Source organism: Notolepis coatsorum (assembly GCF_963971535.1).
Source record: "Notolepis coatsorum genome assembly, contig: SUPER_19_unloc_2, whole genome shotgun sequence".
Classification (NCBI taxonomy): domain Eukaryota; kingdom Metazoa; phylum Chordata; class Actinopteri; order Aulopiformes; family Paralepididae; genus Notolepis; species Notolepis coatsorum.
The window spans coordinates 178,022-205,499 of NW_028174858.1; the positions used below are offsets into that span (position 1 = coordinate 178,022).

At 48.8% G+C, this 27,478-nt stretch overlaps 1 protein-coding gene across 3 annotated transcripts in view; it reads left to right on the top strand.

Moving 5' to 3' along the window:
* The window catches only part of seh1l (SEH1-like), a 66,356-nt gene extending 38,884 nt beyond the window's left edge, over positions 1 to 27,472 (top strand). The window contains exons 1-8 of one of the 3 annotated variants that reach the window (XM_084338491.1): positions 5,675 to 5,826; positions 8,315 to 8,365; positions 12,412 to 12,558; positions 15,541 to 15,752; positions 17,276 to 17,374; positions 17,508 to 17,648; positions 17,858 to 18,012; positions 26,355 to 27,472. In XM_084338491.1, the coding sequence (XP_084194617.1) occupies positions 5,716 to 5,826; positions 8,315 to 8,365; positions 12,412 to 12,558; positions 15,541 to 15,752; positions 17,276 to 17,374; positions 17,508 to 17,648; positions 17,858 to 18,012; positions 26,355 to 26,512 (1,074 nt within the window). In that variant the 5' untranslated portion in view covers positions 5,675 to 5,715 and the 3' untranslated portion in view covers positions 26,513 to 27,472. Of the gene's footprint in view, positions 1 to 5,674; positions 5,827 to 8,314; positions 8,366 to 12,411; positions 12,559 to 15,540; positions 15,753 to 17,275; positions 17,375 to 17,507; positions 17,649 to 17,857; positions 18,013 to 26,354 lie in introns of those variants that run through there. The other 2 variants (XM_084338492.1, XM_084338493.1) reach the window with 2 other exon arrangements.
* Positions 27,473 to 27,478: the final 6 nt, after the last annotated feature.

Here is a 27,478-nt window from a genome sequence, read left to right on the forward strand (position 1 = left end):
TTCACAACAGAACAAAGACTGGCATAGAATGAGCACATAAAGTGCAGACATATAAAATCACAGTTTTTTTTTTTACATTAGGATCTAACATCCCAACAGGCCACCTTGTTTATGGTTTGATTCGGTTTTAAATAGACAATAATAAAAAGAGTAAGATAAAATAGTGCAATAGTGCAGTGCAATAAAATATTAGAATAGAATAGATCAAATTTTTTTTTTACAGGGCAATAAAATTGTTCTGGATTACTGTTCAACAGTTCAAAGTCATCTTTACCTTCTCTGTTTGGTCTCCACAGTTTAAAACTTGACAGTCTTCCCTCCTGTTTTATACCCACTTTGACCCTTCAAACCTCCCATTCAGGGCAAACCTCCCTCTCAGGGCGCAGTTCTAGGCCTGGGTCCTACACAGAGAGTTCGGGAGGCAAACGCCACTGGGCGCTCCATGCCCCGCTGGACCTGAGACAGCGCAGCCCCGATCGCCGTATTGGACGCATCACAGGTGACAAACATCGGGCTCGCCAGATCGGAGAATGCAAGCACCGGTGGTGAGGTGAGCTGCGTTTTAAGTTGGCGAACGGTGATAGAGCAGGCTGAGGTCCACTCCCAGACCGCGTCCTGTTTCAGGAGCCTCCGAAGCGGGGTGGTGGTTGCGGAGTATTGGGGAAGGAAGCGCAGGTAGTAGGCTGTCATCCCTAGAAACGACGAGAGCTGCGCTGGGCCGGACGGCTCAGGCAGGCGCAGCACGGCCTCCACGTTAGACTGGAGCGGGCTGAGGCCATCAGCAGACAAACTCGATGACTGGGACAGAGAAGGTGCACTTGTCCCCATTCAGCGTGAGGTTGTGACCGGACAGGACGTCCAGCACCCTCGCCAGGCGCTCGTCGTGGATGGCTGATGTTGCACCATGGACCACTATGTCATCCAAAAAAACGACCACGCCCGGGATGCCGGCGAAGATGGTGGCCATTATTTTTTTAAAACAGCTGGGGGCCGAGCTGAGGCCAAAAGGCATGCGGGTATACCTAAACACTCCGGCATGCGTCACGAAAGCTGTAAGGCTGCGACTGTCAGGATGCAGTGGAACCTGCAGGTAGCCCTGGCGAAGGTCCAGTTTGGTGAAGACTGATGAGCCGTTAAACTGTGCCGCCAGTTCCTCCACTGTGGGCAGCGGGTCCTTCTGCAGCTCGGCGGCGACGTCGTCACGTAGGGCGAGGGGCAGGCGGCGCAGCGGCTGGATCACCGAACGCACCTCCGGGGTGAGGAGAGGCTGGTGGTGAAACGCAGTGAGGCAGCCCAACCCACTAAACAGTGACTTGGAGGCCCCCGTATCCAGCAGGAGTGGGAGAACCACCCCGTCCAGTTCCACCGTGCGCCATTTAAATGCACGAGAGGTGGCGTCCACTGAATGGATGGTTGTCGGCGTAGGTGGACGTGGCGAGCGTGGCGGCGTGCTATCAGCGCCGGGAGCAGAGCGGCAGACCCGGGAAAAATGGTTCTGCCTGCCACAGCGTTGACACCTCTGTCCCCTGGCAGGGCAAACTGGAGCCCGGCTGGGGTGTGATGAGGAGCCACAATTTCCACACACGGCCCGGCGTGCTGTTGACGCGGCCGTACCCCGGCGTGCAGCGAAATTTACCTCCAGGCTGTCCTCCGGGAAAACCGGTTCGGGAAACTCCCCGGACGGCGCCACTGTTTGAGTCAACATCAGAGGTTTGGGGAAAACATTACAGGGTGCTAGCTGTGCTGCCAAGCCTGCTGCTGACTCAAGATGGAAAGCAATATTAACAGCCTTTGTCAATGTCAATTCATCTGGCATCATTAATAGCTTATCTCTGAGCTTTGGGTTATTATTAGTATGTTCAGCTAGCTGATCCCGTATCAGTTCATCTTCCAGCAATCCAAACTTACAGAGACTAGCCAGCCCCCGTAGGTCAGCTACATAGTGGTGGACCGACTCACCCGCCTGCTGACGTTGCTGACGGAAGACGATTCGCCGGAGCATGACGTTTTGTGGAGCAGGGCTCTCTTCCTAGCAGCATTAGCGTCGGCGAGCCCGACGGCTATTATGAACGTATTAAACGCTTCCAGCCAGTGAATCCACGGAACTGGTGGCTCGCCAGGCAGGGCGAGGAACGGAGAGAGAGATGAAAGTAGGGAATCCATGATCCCATCCTCGTCGCCAATATTATGTATCCAAAAACGTACCGGACTGCGACGTAACGCTTAGATGTTTTATTGCATGCTCCACCAGTGCAACAACACACCATACCAACTCTTGTTACCACAACACTTTATGGTATTTCACAGCACTGTCGTAACATTACTGTGCCATCTTAAAGGCCCGTGAACACCGTTGTGATACACATACACAACAATATACCCTCCTCAGTGTAGCTCAGCGGCTCTGCAGATATGCCCTCCTCAGTGTAGCTCAGCGGCTCTGTAGATATACCCTCCTCAGTGTATTGATTGATTGAAAACTTTATTAACAGATTGCAGAATGGGTACAATACAGTACAGCTCAATACACCCAATTGTTAAGGGGATGCAGACCAGAGAAAGACTTTCGTCTTGTTTACATCAGGGTCCCCCATTTTCAATTCATCAGGAGATATACCTCCTCGGTGTTCAGCTCTGCAGATATACCCTCCTCGGTGCAGCTCTGCAGATATACCTCCTCGGTGTTCAGCTCTGCAGATATACCCTCCTCGGTGCAGCTCTGCAGATATACCTACTCGGTGTTCAGCTCTGCAGATATACCCTCCTCGGTGTTCAGCTCTGCAGATATACCCTCCTCGGTGCAGCTCTGCAGATATACCCTCCTCGGTGCAGCTCTGCAGATATACCTCCTCGGTGCAGCTCTGCAGATATACCCTCCTCGGTGCAACTCTGCAGATATACCCTCCTCGGTGTTCAGCTCTGCAGATATACCTCCTCGGTGCAGCTCTGCAGATATACCCTCCTTGGTGCAGCTCTGCAGATATACCCTCCTCGGTGTTCAGCTCTGCAGATATACCTCCTCGGTGTTCAGCTCTGCAGATATACCTTCCTCGGTGCAGCTCTGCAGATATACCCTCCTCAGTGCAGCTCTGCAGATATACCTCCTCGGTGCAGCTCTGCAGATATACCCTCCTCGGTGCAGCTCTGCAGATATACCCTCCTCTGTGCAGCTCTGCAGATATACCTCCTGTAATAATAATAAAAAAAGTCAACCAACGAACTCGATTCTTGTACCGGATCTCCTCACTGGTAAACAAGAATACCCTGAAGACTCTGGCAGGAGCACTCATTCAAGGGTACTACGACTATGCTTGCACCTCATGGTACCAAAGCACCTCAAAGGCGCTAAAAACAAAATTACAAACATCTCAAAACAAACTGGTCAGACTACTGCTTGACCTTACTCCTAGAACCCACCTCACCCCTGCCCACTTTGACAACCTAGGATGGCTTAGAGTAGACAACAGAGTACAGCAACTTGCAATGGGCCTGGTCTACAAGATACACTACACGACCAAGGTACCCATGTACATGACAAAATACGTCCCAAAGGTCAGTGAATACCACGATCACAACACCAGAGGGAGCTCCACAAATCATGTTAAACCCAGATTCGGCTCAAACAAGGGACTAAACACGTTTCGCAATTATGCCACATCAATGTGGAACGCCCTACCCAAAGCTGTAAAGGAATGTGGATCACTACCCACTTTCAAAAACACTCTCAAAAAACACCTAAGGGAGACTGCAACTCGAAACTGGCCCCTGTAAATGTCCGAACACAACCCCCTCCAATGTACAGTAAATTACCAAGTATGGTCTTGTCAATAATCCAATGTACAGTTTTGTTTGTACAGTTGTACAGTGTCCCCCACCCACCCCTCCTACCCAACCCCCCCCCCCCCACCTCCAATGTACAGTCCCCCCCGCACCCCCACCTACCCAATCCAATGTACAGTTTCTACGTCAAATGTATATACTCTTTTTTTTCTGGACTCTTTTTGTATCACAAACAGTACTGTAATTGCAAATCTGGTATGTCATAAATGTATAGATGTAGCAGTACTGTCTATCTGTATGTCATATATGTTACGATGAATTGAAAATGGGGGACCCTGATGTAAACAAGACGAAAGTCTTTCTCTGGTCTGCATCCCCTTAACAATTGTATGTATTGAGCTGTACTGTACTGTACCCATTCTGCAATCTGTTAATAAAGTTTTCAATCAATCAATCAATCAATCAATCAATCAATTCAATCAATCAATCAATCCTCGGTGCAGCTCTGCAGATATATCCTCCTCGGTGCAGCTCTGCAGATATACCCTCCTCGGTGCAGCTCTGCAGATATACCTCCTCGGTGTGCAGCTCTGCAGATATACCCTCCTCGGTGCAGCTCTGCAGATATACCTCCTCGGTGTGCAGCTCTGCAGATATACCTCCTCGGTGTGCAGCTCTGCAGATATACCTCCTCGGTGTGCAGCTCTGCAGATATACCCTCCTCGGTGCAGCTCTGCAGATATACCTCCTCGGTGTGCAGCTCTGCAGATATACCCTCCTCGGTGCAGCTCTGCAGATATACCTCCTCGGTGTGCAGCTCTGCATATATACCTCCTCGGTGTTCGGCTCTGCAGATATACCTCCTCGGTGCAGCTCTGCAGATATACCTCCTCGGTGTTCGGCTCTGCAGATATACCCTCCTCGGTGCAGCTCTGCAGATATACCTCCTCGGTGTGCAGCTCTGCAGATATACCCTCCTCGGTGTTCGGCTCTGCAGATATACCCTCCTCGGTGTGCAGCTCTGCAGATATACCTCCTCGGTGCAGCTCTGCATATATACCCTCCTCGGTGCAGCTCTGCAGATATACCTCCTCGGTGCAGCTCTGCAGATATACCTCCTCGGTGCAGCTCTGCAGATATACCTCCTCGGTGCAGCTCTGCAGATATACCTCCTCGGTGTTCAGCTCTGCAGATATACCTCCTCGGTGCAGCTCTGCAGATATACCCTCCTCGGTGTTCAGCTCTGCAGATATACCTCCTCGGTGCAGCTCTGCAGATATACCCTCCTCGGTGTTCAGCTCTGCAGATATACCTCCTCGGTGCAGCTCTGCAGATATACCCTCCTCTGTGCAGCTCTGCAGATATACCTCCTCTGTGTTCGGCTCTGCAGATATACCCTCCTCGGTGTTCGGCTCTGCAGATATACCTCCTCGGTGCAGCTCTGCAGATATACCTCCTCGGTGTTCGGCTCTGCAGATATACCCTCCTCTGTGTTCAGCTCTGCAGATATACCTCCTTGGTGCAGCTCTGCAGATATACCCTCCTCGGTGCAGCGCTGCAGATATACCTCCTCGGTGTTCAGCTCTGCAGATATACCTCCTCGGTGTTCGGCTCTGCAGATATACCCTCCTCGGTGTTCGGCTCTGCAGATATACCTCCTCGGTGTTCGGCTCTGCAGATATACCCTCCTCGGTGTTCGGCTCTGCAGATATACCTCCTCGGTGCAGCTCTGCAGATATACCCTCCTCGGTGCAGCTCTGCAGATATACCCTCCTCGGTGCAGCTCTGCAGATATACCTCCTCGGTTCAGCTCTGCAGATATACCCTCCTCGGTGCAGCTCTGCAGATATACCTCCTCGGTGTTCGGAATCGGCTGCAGGTTGAAGGTTCTGAAGTTAGTTTCTTTAATAGTTGTCAGAAGTACAGAACAACACCATGTTCGTGGCGCGGAGCATCGCGGCGGATCATAAAGATCTCATACACGACGTGTCGTATGATTTCCACGGCAGGCGAATGGCGACTTGTTCAAGTGACCAAAGTGTCAAGGTAAACAAACACACAACGATATGTTTGAGCCAACCTAGCTTCATCACACCAGTTAGCCAGTTAGCTCACGTTAGCCACGATGCTAGCCAGCCGGGCGGCGTGTTGACTCACTGAGCTGCTGGCTGGGCTGGTGTTCTGTATTTAATAAAACACATTAAACATGTTCATATCCTCATCATATCTACTGCAGTTATATAGGTGAACTGGTGTAACGTTAACTATCTGTTAACAGCATTAACAACGTTTGGCGAGTGAATGGATCACTGAGCTAATATCTAACACACTAACATGGAACATATTGTAATATCTAACACAATAACAAGGAACATATTGTAATATCTAACACAATAACAAGGAACATATTGTAATATCTAACACAATAACAAGGAACATATTGTAATATCTAACACAATAACAAGGAACATATTGTAATATCTAACACAATAACAAGGAACATATTGTAATATCTAACACAATAACATGAAACACATTGTAATATCTAACACAATAACATATTGTAATATCTAACACAATAACATGGAACATATTGTAATATCTAACACAATAACATATTGTAATATCTAATACAATAACATGGAACACATTGTAATATCTAACACAATAACATGGAACATATTGTAATATCTAACACAATAACATATTGTAATATCTGGAACACATTGTAATATCTAACACAATAACATGGAACATATTGTAATATCTAACAATAACATATTGTAATATCTGGAACACATTGTAATATCTAACACAATAACATGCACACGGTAACGTTTCATACAGTAGTTTAATTACAAGTAGGTCGGCTAAATAACTTAACGTTAGGATGTAAAGGTCATGAGTGCATAAACGTTGTTGTATTTACCGCATATACTGTATATATATCCATTTCTGTCTGAATATACAGGTCTGCATATAGTGCGTCTATATACCTGCATATAATCCACCTACTTATACATCTGCATATAACCCATATTATGACTCAGTATAATGTTGGCATGTACAATATTTCTGTATATACCGTTTATTTATATATCTTTCTACCATATATATATATCCACATATGTCTGTAAATACCTGCATGTAATCCCTTTACATATCTGTATATATCTACAGTATATGTGTACTACATATCCCTTAACTACTCTTACTAGTTATGCTGCTGGGCAGTATGACTTACTACTATAGTGTCTTTATACCTGTATTACTGTACATAATAATACTACAACTCTGCACTGTACATACATCTGACTAGCACTATTACTCAGTAGTACTCATTTATATATTTTATATCCAGTTTAATCATCTGTACATTGTATATTACTGTTGCACTTTACTGTTACATTTGCACTCTGGTTGGATGCTAAACTTATTTTCATTGTACTTGTGCTGTATTGTGTTGATACATTTCTAATCAATTAACAAATGTGTTCTCAGATTCCTGTGACAGTTAAGTCCAACGCACACGGCGGGCGATTTTTTAAGCGAGCCGACCGACAGAACTGTATCGCCTCCATTGTTATGAATGAGACAGACAACCCACACGGCAGGAGATTTTGAAGCGACGATAGCGCAGCCATTTCTGTCGCCTCGCTAAAAATCGCCTCGATCCTATTTTTTTGAGGCGACGGCAGGCGACACAGCAGGACAGTGAGCAAATAACACGACTTCTACAGTAGAAGTAGTACAGAAGCTCTACTGGTGTATCATTTGTACACCATTAATGTATCAATACATGCATTCAATGATCAATAACCTACGTATTATTACCATGCTACTTATGTTAATTATTATTAACAGGAACAATTTAAATAAATAACGTTAGTTGGAGAAGCTATAGTGGCCGCTTATCATTAACTAATAAATTGACAATGCGCCACGATGCACCTACTAATGTTTTTATACTCTGGTAACAAAATAAGTTGTGGATGTTGACAGAGTTTAATGTCCAGGCTGCAGCTGATGTAGTTTATAAGGTTTATTGTCCAAAGAAAATGATGGTTGAGAACAGAACAGCGTCTTCCGTGAAAAAACATTCTCTCTCAGCATATGCATAACATTACTTGTCCAATCGGTGGTAGTGAACGTATCGTATCGATTTGTGACTCATCAGTAATGTTAGGAAGAATGAGGAGAGGTTGTATTTGTATATGGTGGTTTAATTCCAGCTCAATATGGGTTTTACAGGTTAATACTTCCCTCGTAATGCACAACACAGCTACCTGCTAATACGTTTGCTTCACGACAACCTAATGTCCGGTCCGTCCTCCCATATCTCCCGGGGGGAAACAACACCCCCAGCTAGACAGAGCGACACATAATAGCTTATTATACCTGAACGGTCGGATCTGGTGTGGGGTGTTAAGCGATTGTCGTTGAGCGACAGACGATCGCATCGCCAGGCGCCGTCGGTCGCCCGCCCTGTGCTTTGGACTTTAGGCTAACAGTGTGTTTTCCTGCTTCTCCTCAGGTCTGGGATAAAAGTGAGACTGGGGAGTGGCACTGTACAGCTAGCTGGAAGGTAACCCACCTGCTGTAACCTGGCATTGTTTATAAGGCAACACAACTGAAGTGTAACATGTCACTATCACCACCACTACCACCATCACCACCACTACCACCATCATTACCACTACCACCATCATTACCACTATCACTATCACCACTACCACCACCACCAACCACTACCACCACTACTGCTACTACCACTACCACCACCACTACTGCTACTGCTACTGCTACTACCACTACTACTACTACTACTACTACTACTACTACTACTACTACTACTACTACTACTACCACTACCACTACTACTACTACTACTACTACTACTACTACTACTACTACCACTACCACTACCACTACTACTACTACTACTACTACTACTACTACTACTACTACTACTACTACTACCACTACCACTACCACTACTACTACTACTACTACTACTACTACTACCACTACCACTACCACTACTACTACTACTACTACTACTACTACTACTACTACTACTACTACTACTACTACTACCACTACCACTACCACTACCACTACTACTACTACTACTACTACTACTACTACTACTACCACTACCACTACCACTACCACTACCACTACTACTACTACTACTACTACTACTACTACTACTACTACTACCACTATCACTATCACTACTACTAATTCTACCAGCACTAATCCACTACTACCACCACCACTACTACCACCACCACTACTACTACTACTACTACTACTACTACTACTACTACTACTACTACTACTACTACTACTACCACTATCACTACTACTAATTCTACCATCACTAATCCACTACTACCACTACTACTACTAGAGATGTTCCGATACCATTTTTTCCTTCCCGATCCGATTCCGATACCTAAGCTTTGGGTATCGGCCGATACCGATACTGATCCGATACCAGTGCATACATAAAAAACAATTATAATAATTATATTATATAAATTATAAAACTTTTTTAATTTAATTTTTTTTACAGCTACAGATACTGTTTTACATATACTGTTTTTTAGTAATAACTAGAAAGTAATGGTATTTATTCAACAACAGGTGATTGTATAGATTAGTATCATTAATTGACAACTATGCTCAATGATTCACTCATGGAACGGTTGTTGGGACACTGGTTCCGCTCGGAGGTTATACGTTGTTGCACTTGCTACCCAGTCTGCTCCGGTTCAGTTAGCTAGTAGCAGAGGCTCTGGCTAGTAGTAATGTGTATGTTGTGATTTTTAATGCACAATAAATATTCAACATTCTCTTTTGAGACTCCGCCTCAGACTCTTATCCTTTGGCACTAAAAGCTAAACATTGTCACCGGTATGGCTGTCCACATTATGTCATTAATTGCGTTCATGTGTGCGAGAGGTCGATCGGTGACGACACTTAGGTTAGTTAGCCAGTTAGCGTGAGCTAGATGGAAACACAATGTAACGTTACTGGTGAAAAAGTGATTTACCTTGGAATACTCCTTTGCCAACTTGCTGTACTTTGCTTGCAGGTCTACAGCCATTATTGCTGGATTATGAATACAGACTAGGGGTGGGAATCACCAGTTTCATCACGATACGATATAGATTATTTGGACAACGATACGATATTTGCAGATATCACAAAGATATCACAAAGTCTGCCACGATACGATTCCATTCAGGTGCCTGTGATCGATATGAGATGATATTATATCCAGGGCTGTACGTTAACTTTTTTTGCACATAGCACTGGTGCTACAGAGGTTGATAGTTTTGTAGCACAGGCCAACATCTTGTAGCACAAGTATAAAACGTGTTGTATTTGTGTTATTTAGTTGCAGTGCCATGTTTGGCTGTCATTTTCATGCTGACAAGTTGACGTCACACAGCCAGACACGTTACGTGTAAGGAATTATGGGATTTGGTGTTGGGTGTATGGACTCTACTAGGGGTGGGAATCACCAGTTTCATCACGATACGATATAGATTCTTTGGACAACGATACGATATTTGCCGATATCTGCCACGATACGATACAATGCAGGTGCCTGCAATCGATATGAGATGATATCATAAGCCCATTTAACACAATCAGTAACATTTAGATCAACTCAAAAGGTAACAAATATAATTTTGATTTTTTTTAGCTCTTCCAGACATTTAAATGAAAAACTATTTATTGTTTTTAATACAAATAGACCTCCTGTTCACTGTAAATTGCCACGTTTTGATAAATTGAGCTTTAAACTTTAAGTAAAACATTTTGGAACACAACCTAAAACCCCTCTTTCCAAACGCAGACACACACAGAGAATGCCCCTTCCCCAGTCCCTAATGGACCTCTGCTGTTTTCTCTATATGGCTCTGATCAGCTTAGCTTAGTTAGCTTACGCTAACGCAACGTTAATTTCGGTATTTAACGCGACGTGGGCATAAAGGAATGGCGAGGATGGAAAGCATGTTAGATGCATTTGACCCGTTGTGGGGAAAAAAACAACAGGCACTTATTTCGGGCAAAATAGGCGGACTCTGAAGCAATGCAGTCTAACGTCTACACATGCTGAGCTGCTGTCTAACGTCTACACATGCTGAGCTGCTGTCTAACGTCTACACACGCTGAGCTGCTGTCTAACGTCTACACACGCTGAGCTGCTGTCTAACGTCTACACACGCTGAGCTGCTGTCTAACGTCTACACACGCTGAGCTGCAGTCTAACGTCTACACACGCTGAGCTGCTGTCTAACGTCTACACACGCTGAGCTGCTGTCTAACGTCTACACACGCTGAGCTGCTGTCTAACGTCTACACACGCTGAGCTGCTGTCTAACGTCTACACACGCTGAGCTGCTGTCTAACGTCTACACACGCTGAGCTGCTGTCTAACGTCTACACACGCTGAGCTGCTGTCTAACGTTAACACACGCTGAGCTGCTGTCTAACGTCTACACACGCTGAGCTGCTGTCTAACGTCTACACACGCTGAGCTGCTGTCTAACGTCTACACACGCTGAGCTGCTGTCTAACGTCTACACACGCTGAGCTGCTGTCTAACGTCTACACACGCTGAGCTGCAGTCTAACGTCTACACACGCTGAGCTGCTGTCTAACGTCTACACATGCTGAGCTGCAGTCTAACGTCTACACACGCTGAGCTGCTGTCTAACGTCTACACACGCTGAGCTGCAGTCTAACGTCTACACACGCTGAGCTGCTGTCTAACGTCTACACACGCTGAGCTGCAGTCTAACGTCTACACACGCTGAGCTGCAGTCTAACGTCTACACACGCTGAGCTGCTGTCTAACGTCTACACACGCTGAGCTGCGCTGAGCTACTGTTGTTGTTGCAGCCGGGCGGATATGCTCACCAGGAGATTTTCAAAATAAGAGTATCGCAATATGAATCGATCTTTTTACGTTGCATCGATCCTATTTGATAATTGATAATAGATCGATATATCGATCTGGATCGATGTATCGTCCCACCCCCACAACAGACTGAACATCATTTTATTAGATAAAACATGTTGACAAAGTTTTACTTTGCAGTTGAAAAAAGGTAATAAATTAAATGTGATAAAAAAAAAATCTAATTCCCCCCCCCCCCCGCAATACTCAGCGTATCGCGATATATTTAGTATCGCGATAGTATCGTATCGTGAGGTCTCTGGCGATTCCCACCCCTAGTATCTGCTGTTAAAATGACAAACAGCATTGACACTTTAATTCACGGTCGATTTAAAAACACGTTTGTTTTATAATGCTCACTCTCAGCAGGAGGATACCGCACGTGTTGTTGATAAATTACGTCATATGGTATCGGAGCATAGAATTGAAGCGTACTCGCCGATACCGATACCAGCATTCTAGGCAGTATCGGAGGCATTTCCTATACTGGTATCGGTATCGGAACAACTCTAACCACTACCACTATCGTCATCACCTCCTCAGATACCTAAGAATGTATGTAAAAAAGTATGTTTTCATCTCTGTAGTTTCTTCATCAAGATGCAGAGATTGTTGAACTTATAACGGTCTTTTCCCCCCCTTCTGCCCAGACGCACAGTGGGTCTGTCTGGAGAGTGACGTGGGCCCATCCAGAGTTCGGCCAGGTGCTGGCTTCCTGCTCCTTCGACAGGACGGCTGCTGTCTGGGAGGAGATCGTGGGGGAGTCCAACGACAAGCAGAGGGGGCAGAGCCACTGGGTGGGTAACAGTACTGCACTCTCTTAAAGAGCTGGGAGTCCAACGACAAGCAGAGGGGGCAGAGCCACTGGGTGGGTAACGGTACTGCACTCTCTTAAAGAGCTGGGAGTCCAACGACAAGCAGAGGGGGCAGAGCCACTGGGTGGGTAACGGTACTGCACTCTCTTAAAGAGCTGGGAGTCCAACGACAAGCAGAGGGGGCAGAGCCACTGGGTGGGTAACGGTACTGCACTCTCTTAAAGAGCTGGGAGTCCAACGACAAGCAGAGGGGGCAGAGCCACTGGGTGGGTAACGGTACTGCACTCTCTTAAAGAGCTGGGAGTCCAACGACAAGCAGAGGGGGCAGAGCCACTGGGTGGGTAACGGTACTGCACTCTCTTAAAGAGCTGGGAGTCCAACGACAAGCAGAGGGGGCAGAGCCACTGGGTGGGTAACGGTACTGCACTCTCTTAAAGAGCTGGGAGTCCAACGACAAGCAGAGGGGGCAGAGCCACTGGGTGGGTAACGGTACTGCACTCTCTTAAAGAGCTGGGAGTCCAACGACAAGCAGAGGGGGCAGAGCCACTGGGTGGGTAACGGTACTGCACTCTCTTAAAGAGCTGGGAGTCCAACGACAAGCAGAGGGGGCAGAGCCACTGGGTGGGTAACGGTACTGCACTCTCTTAAAGAGCTGGGAGTCCAACGACAAGCAGAGGGGGCAGAGCCACTGGGTGGGTAACGGTACTGCACTCTCTTAAAGAGCTGGGAGTCCAACGACAAGCAGAGGGGGCAGAGCCACTGGGTGGGTAACGGTACTGCACTCTCTTAAAGAGCTGGGAGTCCAACGACAAGCAGAGGGGGCAGAGCCACTGGGTGGGTAACAGTACTGCACTCTCTTAAAGAGCTGGGAGTCCAACGACAAGCAGAGGGGGCAGAGCCACTGGGTGGGTAACGGTACTGCACTCTCTTAAAGAGCTGGGAGTCCAACGACAAGCAGAGGGGGCAGAGCCACTGGGTGGGTAACGGTACTGCACTCTCTTAAAGAGCTGGGAGTCCAACGACAAGCAGAGGGGGCAGAGCCACTGGGTGGGTAACGGTACTGCACTCTCTTAAAGAGCTGGGAGTCCAACGACAAGCAGAGGGGGCAGAGCCACTGGGTGGGTAACGGTACTGCACTCTCTTAAAGAGCTGGGAGTCCAACGACAAGCAGAGGGGGCAGAGCCACTGGGTGGGTAACGGTACTGCACTCTCTTAAAGAGCTGGGAGTCCAACGACAAGCAGAGGGGGCAGAGCCACTGGGTGGGTAACGGTACTGCACTCTCTTAAAGAGCTGGGAGTCCAACGACAAGCAGAGGGGGCAGAGCCACTGGGTGGGTAACGGTACTGCACTCTCTTAAAGAGCTGGGAGTCCAACGACAAGCAGAGGGGGCAGAGCCACTGGGTGGGTAACGGTACTGCACTCTCTTAAAGAGCTGGGAGTCCAACGACAAGCAGAGGGGGCAGAGCCACTGGGTGGGTAACAGTACTGCACTCTCTTAAAGAGCTGGGAGTCCAACGACAAGCAGAGGGGGCAGAGCCACTGGGTGGGTAACGGTACTGCACTCTCTTAAAAGAAATAATAACATCTCAATCAAGTACCCGGATGGCCCTGTGTATCTATAATCTAACATAACTTGTTGAAACCTGCAGATACCTATATATACACACACACATTAATTAATGTAAAAAAAAATACAAAAAAAACTGTACTGTTTTCCAAATGGGAGAGTGTAGTGTTCTAATTTAGTAAACCATTGAAATAACAAGGCAGCCGTTTAGACTGAGACTCATTAATGTTCTGCTGCACCATGGATGGGCGATAATGGATGATGTTCCGCCTGTCACCACTAGGTGCTTCCCTATAACAGCCTGTACCTTGTGCTGCATAACATTAACGAGTCTCTAAACTGCCTCCTTGGACGGTATGTAACTAGGCTGTGGCTATATTGATCCGCTATTGAACGGATAGGAATTTGACTGAAGGTATTACTATCCGTTGGTTTATTTTTAGGTTTTAACTGAACGTAATCGTGCCTTTGCAGAAACGACAGCATTGCGGACGGTAACATATTCGTCAGCACAGATTAATGGAAGCAGATACGGACCACTAGCCTCGCATAGGGATGGGAGAGAACCACCATGTTCTGACCCAGTAACCACCATGTTCTGACCCAGTAACCACCATGTTCTGACCCAGTATGTTCTGACCCAGTAACCACCATGTTCTGACCCAGTATGTTCTGACCCAGTAACCACCATGTTCTGACCCCAGTATGTTCCCCTCCTCCCAGTAACCACCATGTTCTGACCCAGTAACCACCATGTTCTGACCCAGTAACCACCATGTTCTGACCCAGTAACCACCATGTTCTGACCCAGTAACCACCATGTTCTGACCCAGTAACCACCATGTTCTGACCCCAGTAACCACCATGTTCTGACCCAGTAACCACCATGTTCTGACCCAGTAACCACCATGTTCTGACCCAGTAACCACCATGTTCTGACCCAGTAACCACCATGTTCTGACCCAGTAACCACCATGTTCTGACCCCAGTAACCACCATGTTCTGACCCAGTAACCACCATGTTCTGACCCAGTGTGCTCCCCTCCTCCCAGTAACCACCATGTTCTGACCCAGTAACCACCATGTTCTGACCCAGTAACCACCATGTTCTGACCCAGTGTGCTCCCCTCCTCCCAGTAACCACCATGTTCTGACCCAGTAACCACCATGTTCTGACCCAGTAACCACCATGTTCTGACCCAGTAACCACCATGTTCTGACCCAGTGTGCTCCCCTCCTCCCAGTAACCACCATGTTCTGACCCAGTAACCACCATGTTCTGACCCAGTAACCACCATGTTCTGACCCCAGTAACCACCATGTTCTGACCCAGTAACCACCATGTTCTGACCCAGTAACCACCATGTTCTGACCCAGTGTGCTCCCCTCCTCCCAGATCAAGAGGACCACGCTGGTGGACAGCAGAACCTCCGTGACGGACGTGAAGTTTGCCCCGAAGCACATGGGTCTGATGCTGACCACCTGCTCTGCTGACGGCGTGGTCAGGATCTACGAGGCGCCGGACGTCATGAACCTCAGCCAGTGGTCCCTGCAGCACGAGATCTCCTGCAAGCTGAGCTGCAGCTGCATCTCCTGGAACCCGTCCAGGTCAGAACATACATGTAGAGCGGCTCCTCCAGGTCAGAACATACATGTAGAGCGGCTCGTCCAGGTCAGAACATACATGCAGAGTGTCCTGTAGCAGAACCTCAGGTCAGAACATACATGTAGAGCAGAACCTCCAGGTCAGAACATACATGTAGAGTGTCCTGTAGCAGAACCTCAGGTCAGAACATACATGTAGAGCGGCTCGTCCAGGTCAGAACATACATGTAGAGTGTCCTGTAGCAGAACCTCAGGTCAGAACATACATGTAGAGCGGCTCGTCCAGGTCAGAACATACATGTAGAGCAGCTCGTCCAGGTCAGAACATACATGTAGAGCGGCTCGTCCAGGTCAGAACATACATGTAGAGTGTCCTGTAGCAGAACCTCAGGTCAGAACATACATGTAGAGTGGCTCGTCCTGTAGCAGAACCTCCAGGTCAGAACATACATGTAGAGCGGCACGTCCAGGTCAGAACATACATGTAGAGCGGCTCGTCCAGGTCAGAACATACATGTAGAGCGGCTCGTCCAGGTCAGAACATACATGTAGAGCGGCTCGTCCAGGTCAGAACATACATGTAGAGCGGCTCGTCCAGGTCAGAACATACATGTAGAGCGGCTCGTCCAGGTCAGAACATACATGTAGAGCGGCTCGTCCAGGTCAGAACATACATGTAGAGCAGCTCGTCCAGGTCAGAACATACATGTAGAGTGTCCTGTAGCAGAACCTCAGGTCAGAACATACATGTAGAGCAGAACCTCCAGGTCAGAACATACATGTAGAGCGGCTCGTCCTGTAGCAGAACCTCAGGTCAGAACATGTCCAGCAGCACGTCCTGTAGCAGAACCTCAGGTCAGAACATGTCCAGCAGCACGTCCTGTAGCAGAACATCAGGTCAGAACATGTCCAGCAGCACGTCCTGTAGCAGAACATCAGGTCAGAACATGTCCAGCAGCACGTCCTGTAGCAGAACCTCAGGTCAGAACATGTCCAGCAGCACGTCCTGTAGCAGAACCTCAGGTCAGAACATGTCCAGCAGCACGTCCTGTAGCAGAACATCAGGTCAGAACATGTCCAGCAGCACGTCCTGTAGCAGAACATCAGGTCAGAACATGTCCAGCTCACCCTGTTGGTTCATTGGTCAACAAAAGTGTTGAAGCCTCTCCTTCTAGTAGCTGTAAACTATGGCCCATGAAGGCTAGTCGTTAAAGCCAGTAGGTAAACCTGGCTCCCTGTGTCGTCCTCCACCACCCAGCTCCCGTGTGTAATGTAATGTGTGACCCTAACCCTCCACCACCCAGCTCCCGTGTGTAATGTAATGTGTAACCCTAACCCTCCACCACCCAGCTCCTGTGTGTAATGTAACCCTAACCCTAACCCTCTACCACCAGCTCCCGTGTGTAATGTAACCCTAACCCTAACCCTCCACCACCAGCTCCCGTGCCCACCCTAACCCTAACCCTAACCCTCCACCACCAGCTCCCGTGTGTAATGTAACCCTAACCCTAACCCTCTACCACCAGCTCCCGTGCCCATCCACCCATGATCGCAGTGGGGAGCGACGACAGCAACGTGACGTACGGCGGGAAGGTGCAGATCTACGAGTACAATGAAAACACAAGGTCCGCGCGCCGCCCCTGTCTCGCACACGCATGTAAAGACTGTGTCGTAAATGGGAATGACGATGCATTTAAGCGCTAGCCTTTAAAAACATTTTGTATGTGTTCCCCCCCCCCCCCTCTCACAATTCTATAGGAAATATGCCAAAGCAGAGACGTTGCTGACGGTCAGTGACGCGGTCCACGACATAGCCTTCGCTCCGAACCTGGGGCGGTCATTCCATGTGCTCGCCATCGCAACCAAGGATGTCCGAATCTTCAAGCTGGTGCCCATGAGGTGGGGAGCTAATGATGCTAATGATGGAGCATCGCCCGTCGGTTGTGTGATAGTAAAGGGCTAACCTTCTGTATTGTCACAGTGAAAGGGTTAACCGGCTGTCGTGTGTGGCAGTGAAAGGGTTAAATGGGGCGGAGCGGCGTCCCTTTTTAAATTTGTCCGGTAAATTAAACAAAGTTGACTTGATTTGTTTCTGACCCGTCCGACAGGAAGGAGAGCACGTCGACGGGACCCACCAAGTTCGAGGTCCAGATCGTGGCTCAGTTCGACAACCACAACTCGCAGGTGTGGCGGGTGAGCTGGAACATCACCAGCACCCTGCTGGCCTCCTCCGGGGACGACGGCTGCGTGCGCCTCTGGAAGGGTGAGGGGTCGTATAGGGTGAGGGTGAGGGGTCGTATAGGGTCAGGGTGAGGGGTCGTATAGGGTCAGGGGTCGTATAGGGTCAGGGTGAGGGGTCGTATAGGGTCAGGGTGAGGGGTCGTATAGGGTCAGGGGTCGTATAGGGTCAGGGTGAGGGGTCGTATAGGGTCAGGGTGAGGGGTCGTATAGGGTCAGGGTGAGGGGTCGTATAGGGTGAGGGGTCGTATAGGGTCAGGGTGAGGGGTCGTATAGGGTCAGGGTGAGGGGTCGTATAGGGTCAGGGTGAGGGGTCGTATAGGGTCAGGGTGAGGGGGCGTATAGGGTCAGGGTGAGGGGTCGTATAGGGTGAGGGGTCGTATAGGGTCAGGGTGAGGGGGCGTATAGGGTCAGGGTCAGGGGTCGTATAGGGTCAGGGTCAGGAGGGGAGGTGAGGGGTCGTATAGAGACGGAATGGATACAATACAGTACGGCTCAATACATACAATTGTTAAGGGGATGCAGACCAGAGAAAGACTTTCATCTTGTTTACATCAGGGTCCCCCTTTTTCAATTCATCAAGACATTTATGACATACAAGACATACAAATATACAGTACTGTTTAAGAGAAAGGGATCATAAAAAAGAATACATTTGAAGGGGAAGAAACTGTACATTGGGTGGGGGTGGGGGTTGGGGTTTGGACATTTACCGGGGCCGGTTTCTAATTGCAGCCACCCGTAGGTGCTCTTTGAGAGCGGTTTTGAAGGAGGGTAGGGATTCACATTCTTTTCATCAACATAAAGTGCAGACATGTAAAATCACAGTTTTTCACATAGGATAACATCCCAACAGGCCAACTTGTTTATGGTTTGATTCAGTTTAAATAGACAATAATAAAAAGAGTAAGGGCGTTTTCACACCTGGCTCGCTTGGAGCTGTTGATCCGAAACCTGGAGCGTTTACCCGCTATTTCGGTTCAGTTGGGCATATATGAACACAGCAATCACATTCTGTTGCGGAACAAAACAAGCGGGCCGAGACCACCTAGAGAGGGTGGTCTCGGCGCATTTCCAAACGAACCCGACGCGACTCGTATGCTGTGAGAATGCAATCGATTTAGCAAACCGACACAATAATAATAATAGTGAGCCGTGGAGCAGCGATGACTCGGTACACTGCCTCGTTGATATTTGGGCAGACGATCGATCACATTCGTCAGATGCTGGAGAACACGCAAGTGTACAGAAAGTTTAGTGACTGTAGTGACGCTGCAACAGCAGCACCGTGCGAGACAAACCTCCTCTCTCTCTCTCCCTCTCACTGACTCTCTCTCTCCCTCTCTCTCTCACAGAGAGAATGAATGTGGACTGTTCCATCGGGGAGCTTCGGTGGTAATGTGTGGCTACAGACCGCTGCACTTAAATATAAACATTAGTCTACCTGGAGACTCAATGAGGTAATTGTAGATGTCGCCATAAGACGCTTCTGGCCATTTAGTGGGATCATTGTTTCATTATCCTGGTCGGCTGAAAGGACACTGGCCACCGAAGCTCCCCCCTCTGATAGAACAGTCCACATTCATTTGTGCGTCATCTCGCGTCTCCAGACTCTGTGGGCAATCTGCGCATGTGCATGGGTAATAATAGGTGCTTTAAAATGGGCTTTTTCGCTGCCGATTTAGTTCTGATCGATTAGGAATGGCTTGCGCCGTGTTCAGGAGATTGAGGCGCATAAAAGACTATTCGATCATGTCTCTAGCACCCCCACAGCCGTATCTGCAACCACTTACATCACGGCTCTCATCCACATTTGCTCCCCCGCTCTCTCCTCCCCGATTTCAATGTAACGCGGAGATTCAGGGTTGGGGGGGGGGGGGCACACCCCAAAATCTGACCAATGAGTGATAGTTTGCTCGCGCGTGCGTTTGTTTTGGTCCGTGTGAACACAGCCGTGTGAACACAAACGAACTAAGAATCAAGTGCAACAATTGTATCATAATAGTCCCTGAATCGGAACAAAGCAAACGAACTACAGGTGTGAAAACACCCTAAGATACAATAGACGGAGTAAAATAGTGCAATGGCGGAGGCGACCATGCGAGGTGCCAACCTGCTCATCGGGAGCAATTATGGTGTTAAGTGTCTTGCTCAAGGACACTTCGACACGCTGCCCTGAGGAGGGGGAATCAAACCGGAAACCTCCGGATTACCAGAAGACTGCTCTACCTCCTGAGCCACTGTCGCCCCTAATCCATTGCTTTGTGTGCTACAGTACCATGTCCCATAAATGATAGGACGTGTCACATTCTGTATCTAGATAAACGGTACAACAACTGACCAGACCAGAACATTAAGTATTTTTGAGAATAACTGTTTCAATCTTGCATCCCATTACTGCTCCAGTATGTCGTTACTGACATTAACATTATATTTTGTTCAATATGATTTTAAACTGGAATGGGTTTTCTATAAATGTATGTAAAGGTAAGTTTTAAATATCAATAATATTAATAGAATGACATTACTATTAATATTGTATCCCAGGTCTGTGGCTCCAGTATACATGAGTGTTTGTGCGTGGAGCCATCTAGTGGCCATGTTACACTTAACACGTGAGCTGGACACGCCTCGCCAGACAACATACTAACACATGTGCTGTAACATCTCTGTGATGTCATACCAATGCTGTAACATCTCTGTGATGTCATACCAATGCTGTAACATCTCTGTGATGTCATGCCAACACCCAACAGTGTTTCAGAACCCTTCAGGACAGTGGCATTTTGGAAGATATTGATTAACATTGATCATCATATTGTCATTTGTGGAAATTAGGCTACATCTTGTACCTTAAAGGGGCTATGCACTGCTATTCCTAGCACTATTTGGGCAACTTTACACAATTCCTGTTAGTCTATTGAAGACATTTGTAATTTTTTTTTCAAAAAAATTCATTGTTTTATATTTCTAATCAAGTACTCGAAACCATCATTTTTCAGCCTCGAGAAATCAGGCTGTTATGGCCTGGCTCCGCCCATAAGCACTTTGAGTGACAGTCAGACCACAGTCTGCACTGGTAGAGGGAGGGAGGGAGGGGGGGGAAGAGAGAGATAGTTCAGTTCAGTTCAGAGTTTTTATTTGCCACATGGAATAATACAATCATAGTTTCTTCATTAAAAAAATCATAAATAGTCATTCCATGGACAAAAGGAGCAGGAAGAAGAATAAATCTTATAGTTATATAGTTACCTGCCCCTTATTCCTAAACTAACATGTATTTTCTTAATGGTCGGCGTATAACCTTATTTACACAAATAATCATTTATACCATGAGAGAGAGAGAGAGAGAGAGAAGCCCCTCCCTCTCTCTTTCTTTTTTTCTTTCTATCACTCTCCCGTTCGGAGGTGTGTGTCGCGCGGACCTCCGTGCGGCAGGTCCCCCCCCCCCCCCCCCCAAGTGCCCCCTCTCTCTCCCTCCCTCCCTCTCTCTTCCTTTTTTTCTTTCTATCACTCTCCCGTTCGGAGGTGTGTGTCGCGCGGACCTCCGTGCGGCAGGTCCCCCCCCCCCCCAAGTGCCCCCTCTCTCTCCCTCCCTCCTTCTCTCTCCTTTCTCTCGGCTCCCTCTCGGCTCTCTCTTCCTCTCGGCCCCGCAGCCCACTCGCTGTCTAGTCTAGGTAGAATGGGGCGGGCATTAGCTCCAACCACAGAGCCAATCGCATCACTGTGTCTATCCACAGCGCCCAGTGACGTGCTCAGGGACTTCAAATCAAAATGACCCGATTTACTAGAGGCACAGAGGGGGTGGGCTGAAACAGAGCAATTCGCCAATATGGTATTTAGACCCTAATCACATTGATACGAACTCCTATTACTATAATACAATGCTAGAGACTGAAAAATGACATTTATAATACATGGGACCTTTAACACTTTGGTCGCCAGGCTTATATTCTTAATATACCATCCTCTGCCAGCTCTATTTGTCTATGGAGAAGTTCCCCTTCTTTGCAGGGCTATAACTTTTTAAATTGTATTGCTAAATTGACATTACAATGGCCCATTCAACATCAAGTATCTATTGTTCAGGGTGTAGCAACGTTATACTTTTTCATTCACATATTCATACTAAAATATCGTCTAAAGTATAAGTATGTTTTTATCGTTTTCTGCAGCTTTCTCCAGAACGTGATTTATAGCCCTAAATGCATTATATTGATGATCAAATACAGTTTGATAGGAATCTGCGCGAGATACAATTTTTTAAAATGGACGTGCTTCTAGAAGTTACTACTTATCATCTGATGTTGACCGGATGGGGGGGGGGGTCGTTTATAATTCCGTGGCCAACGTTAGATGATTCATCTAGTGTGGGTGATATGATCATTAGAGCAGTTAGTATCGAACACGGTAAAAAGAAACAGTGAAACTCACCGTAGCTTCCTCGTAGCGTTGGGCGATGAGCGTGGAACAGAAATATTCCTATTATGGGATGTAGAAATATGCGATCCATCTCCAGGTTGTATAATAGTATATACGTCCAAATCATGTTGTTTATCGAGTTATTGGTAACGGATTGCTATCCGTTGTGTCGAGCTCGAGTCCCGGGACTATTAGCGAGTGATCGGACCGAATTGGAATGAGCACCAGCTTCCATTTCCTGTTTCCGCTCTGGGCGATCGGCCACCAGATGGCGCTCTTGAACCGTTGGAGAGTTGAGAGGGGATCAACAGTAGATCTCAAGTCTCCGGGGGAGAAATATGATTTCGATCACAGATTTTTGAAATATTGATATCAAAGACGTGGTACGGCGTCTTTGGCAGAATGAGCATGGCGGGAATGACGTGGTACGGCGTTTTGGCGACCAAAGTGTTAAAAACCTGCTGAATCTAATTTCTTGATCTCCACTCTCTGGTGGACTGACCTTTAGTTTGTGTGACCGTCAGCACAGTGGTCACTGGACACCAGTCAGGTCAGTCAGCACAGTGGTCACTGGACACCAGTCAGTCAGCACAGTGGTCACTGGGCACCCGTCAGGTCAGTCAGCACAGTGGTCACTGGACACCAGTCAGTCAGCACAGTGGTCACTGGACACCAGTCAGGTCAGTCAGCACAGTGGTCACTGGACACCAGTCAGGTCAGTCAGCACAGTGGTCACTGGACACCAGTCAGGTCAGTCAGCACAGTGGTCACTGGACACCAGTCAGTCAGCACAGTGGTCACTGGACACCCGTCAGGTCAGTCAGCACAGTGGTCACTGGACACCAGTCAGTCAGCACAGTGGTCACTGGACACCAGTCAGTCAGCACAGTGGTCACTGGACACCAGTCAGTCAGCACAGTGGTCACTGGACACCAGTCAGTCAGCACAGTGGTCACTGGACACCCGTCAGGTCAGTCAGCACAGTGGTCACTGGACACCAGTCAGGTCAGCACAGTACGTTATGTCCACCAGGTGGAGCCAGGTCATGGTTTCCCGTCACAGATCTCTCCAGTGCCCCCCTCTCTGCTCCTCCATCTCTCCAGTGCCCCCCTCTCTGCTCCTCCATCTCTCCAGTGCCCCCCTCTCTGCTCCTCCATCTCTCCCCCCCTCTCTGCTCCTCCATCTCTCCCCCCTCTCTGCTCCTCCATCTCTCCCCCCCTCTCTGCTTCTCCATCTTTCCCCCCTCTCTGCTCCTCCATCTCTCCCCCCCTCTCTGCTCCTCCATCTCTCCCCCCCCTCTCTGCTCCTCCATCTCTCCCCCCCTCTCTGCTCCTCCATCTCTCCGCCCCTCTCTGCTTCTCCATCTCTCCCCCCTCTCTGCTCCTCCATCTCTCCCCCCCTCTCTGCTTCTCCATCTCTCCCCCCTCTCTGCTCCTCCATCTCTCCCCCCCTCTCTGCTCCTCCATCTCTCCCCCCCTCTCTGCTCCTCCATCTCTCCCCCTCTCTCTGCTTCTCCATCTCTCCGCCCCTCTCTGCTCCTCCATCTCTCCAGTGCCGCCCCTCTCTGCTCCTCCATCTCTCCCCCCCTCTCTGCTCCTCCATCTCTCCAGTGCCCCCCCTCTCTGCTCCTCCATCTCTCCCCCCCTCTCTGCTCCTCCATCTCTCCCCCCCTCTCTGCTCCTCCATCTCTCCGCCCCTCTCTGCTCCTCCATCTCTCCCCCCTCTCTGCTCCTCCATCTCTCCCCCCTCTCTGCTCCTCCATCTCTCCCCCCCTCTCTGCTCCTCCATCTCTCCCCCCTCTCTGCTCCTCCATCTCTCCCCCCCTCTCTGCTCCTCCATCTCTCCCCCCTCTCTGCTCCTCCTCTCTCCAGTGCCCCCCTCTCTGCTCCTCCACTCCTCCCCCCTCTCTGCTCCTCCATCTCTCCCCCCTCTCTGCTCCTCCATCTCTCCCCCCCTCTCTGCTTCTCCATCTTTCCCCCCCTCTCTGCTCCTCCATCTCTCCCCCCCTCTCTGCTCCTCCATCTCTCCCCCCCTCTGCTTCTCCATCTCTCCCCCCCTCTCTGCTCCTCCATCTCTCCCCCCCTCTCTGCTTCTCCATCTCTCCCCCCCTCTCTGCTCCTCCATCTCTCCCCCCCTCTCTGCTCCTCCATCTCTCCCCCCTCTCTGCTCCTCCATCTCTCCATTGCCCCCCCTCTCTGCTCCTCCATCTCTCCCCCCTCTCTGCTCCTCCATCTCTCCCCTCTGCTGCCTCCATCTCTCCGCCCCTCTCTGCTCCTCCATCTCTCCAGTGCCCCCCTCTCTGCTCCTCCATCTCTCCCCCCTCTCTGCTCCTCCATCTCTCCCCCCCTCTCTGCTCCTCCATCTCTCCAGTGCCCCCCTCTCTGCTCCTCCATCTCTCCCCCCTCTCTGCTCCTCCATCTCTCCCCCCTCTCTGCTCCTCCATCTCTCCCCCCTCTCTGCTCCTCCATCTCTCCCCCCCTCTCTGCTCCTCCATCTCTCCCCCCCTCTCTGCTCCTCCATCTCTCCCCCCTCTCTGCTCCTCCATCTCTCCCCCCCTCTCTGCTCCTCCATCTCTCCCCCCTCTCTGCTCCTCCATCTCTCCCCCCCTCTCTGCTCCTCCATCTCTCCCCCCCTCTCTGCTCCTCCATCTCTCCCCCCCTCTCTGCTCCTCCATCTCTCCCCCCCTCTCTGCTCCTCCATCTCTCCCCCTCTCTGCTCCACTCTCTCCCCCCCTCTCTGCTCCTCCATCTCTCCCCCCCTCTCTGCTCCTCCATCTCTCCCCCCCTCTCTGCTCCTCCACGGCCGTAGATTCACTGCATCGTTCCGTGACACAAACACAGCCACCGTTCTCTAAGATAGTAAAGCAGTTAAACAGATTTAAACTAAAAATGAACATAATCACCAGTTGGTTGTCAGAGTTTCAACCTCATTCCTTGTTTCATTTCAACAAACACAAACCAAATCTATGCAACTGTTTTATAATATCTGAGGACCATAGCCCCTTACGTGACTGCGAACGAGCCTGGGTCTCTACCGCAGTCACTCTCACCTAGACTGCGACCATTTGCAACTCATGGTACCGAGCGTGATCACATGGAGCGCACTGGGTCAAAAATATATCATATATGAATTTCAAAGATACCCAGCGTACAATATGGGTTTAACACAGCTTTACAGTGGGGTCTGGAAGCTCGGAGTTGCTAATAAACAGTTTAAAGCATTGTTACAAAACGAGTGGTACTCACATAACGTACTTTGCCAAGATGGCGTCTTCTTCTGCCGCTGTTAGGCTGCCTGCTGCGCATGCGCTGTGACACCAACGGCGGAAATGGACGATCGGTCTTTAAGTACCACTCGTTTTGTAACAATGCTTTAAACTGTTTATTAGCAACTCCGAGCTTCCAGACCCCAGTGTAAAGCTGTGTTAAACCCATATTGTACGCTGGGTATCTTTGAAATTGATATATGATATATTTCTGACCCAGCGCGCTCCATGTGATCACGCTCGGTACCATGAGTTGCAAATGGTCGCAGTCTAGGAGAGAGTGACTGCGGTAGAGACCCAGGCTCGCTGGCAGTCACGTAAGGGGGCTATGGGAACCCTGGATGTCTCTGTTGCAGAGGGGAAATATTGTGGCTGATCTGGATGTTTGCCGTGTACGGCCATAGAGGTCAAAGGGTACGGCCATAGAGGTCAAAGGGTACGGCCATAGAGGTCAAAGGGCACGGCCATAGAGGTCAAAGGGCACGGCCATAGAGGTCAAAGGGTACGGCCATAGAGGTCAAAGGGTACGGCCATAGAGGTCAAAGGGCACGGCCATAGAGGTCAAAGGGCACGGCCATAGAGGATATGCTGCTGGGACCAGAGAGAGCTGAAGCCTCTGGGAAAGCCTAATTCCCAGGCCCTGTTCAGTGTTTTGACCTTTAACCTCTCTTCCTCTTCAGCCAACTACATGGATAACTGGAAGTGCACCGGCATCCTGAAGGGCGACGGCAGCCCTCTGAGCGGCTCGTCCGGCCAGCCCAGCGCCATGAGCACGGTGCTGGGCTCCTCCGTCCAGACCTCCCAGAACCTGCTGAACGGGACGGCCGCAGGAAGGTAGGTGTGTGGTGTGTCTGAGGCCACGCCCCCATCCCACCCGGCACAGCTGATGACTCCTAACGCCTCTCACTGATTGGACCTGATGCAGCCTCTCACTGACCAACTACTGGACCTAAACTGACCCACGGCTGCACTCATGCATAGAGCTTGGCTTCCAGCAAACAGCCCTTTTTTTTTTTGTTTTTTATTTTGTGCTTGCTTTTTGAGTGATCTGTACGGAAGCGTTCCACCAGTGGTCCAGGTGTCCTTCCTGTCGTGTCCGTGTTAGGGTGATCCTTTTCTGTGTGTATGGACTTTTGAAATATTTGTAAACCTTTGGACTATTTTTGAAATATGGGAACACACATTGTAGAGAATGTAGGCATTTATAGTATTTGGATGAGCTGCACTGTTGGGTGAATTGCCCGACTATTAAGCCAGTGAAGTCACCTTGTCAGCAGTTCACATCATACATCAGAAACGTGTTTTTTTTTTTTTTTTTTTTTTTTTTTTCATTCCACTTTAAGCCTAAAAAAGAGTTGGCTGCTTACAGGGCCGTTGGTGAAGAGGTTCGCAGGTTTTGGGGAGATTACACCCACACATTGGTTTTCCAAAAAGCGATTGATTAATTAAAGCCAATATCTCAGTTCAAGACTTTCATCAGGGAGGCGTTGGACCAAGGGAGATATCGGCTTCTCTGCTACATACAGCATCGATATAGAATGTTCTTATTGTTATCTTCCTGACCCAACCATTGCCAAACTCTTTGCATAGTGGAACACCAGCTTGAATGGCACTCAGAGAACCCCCCATTAACCTACTGGTACAATGTAACAACAATAACATTAGTATGAACAAGGATGGCAAGATACCAACACAGCCACTGAGATGGTCACAGGAGCTATAGGGCCGCCCCCTTTCACTGTGACGATACGGAAGGTTAGCCCTTTACTATCACACAACCCACGGCGATGCTCCATCATTAGCA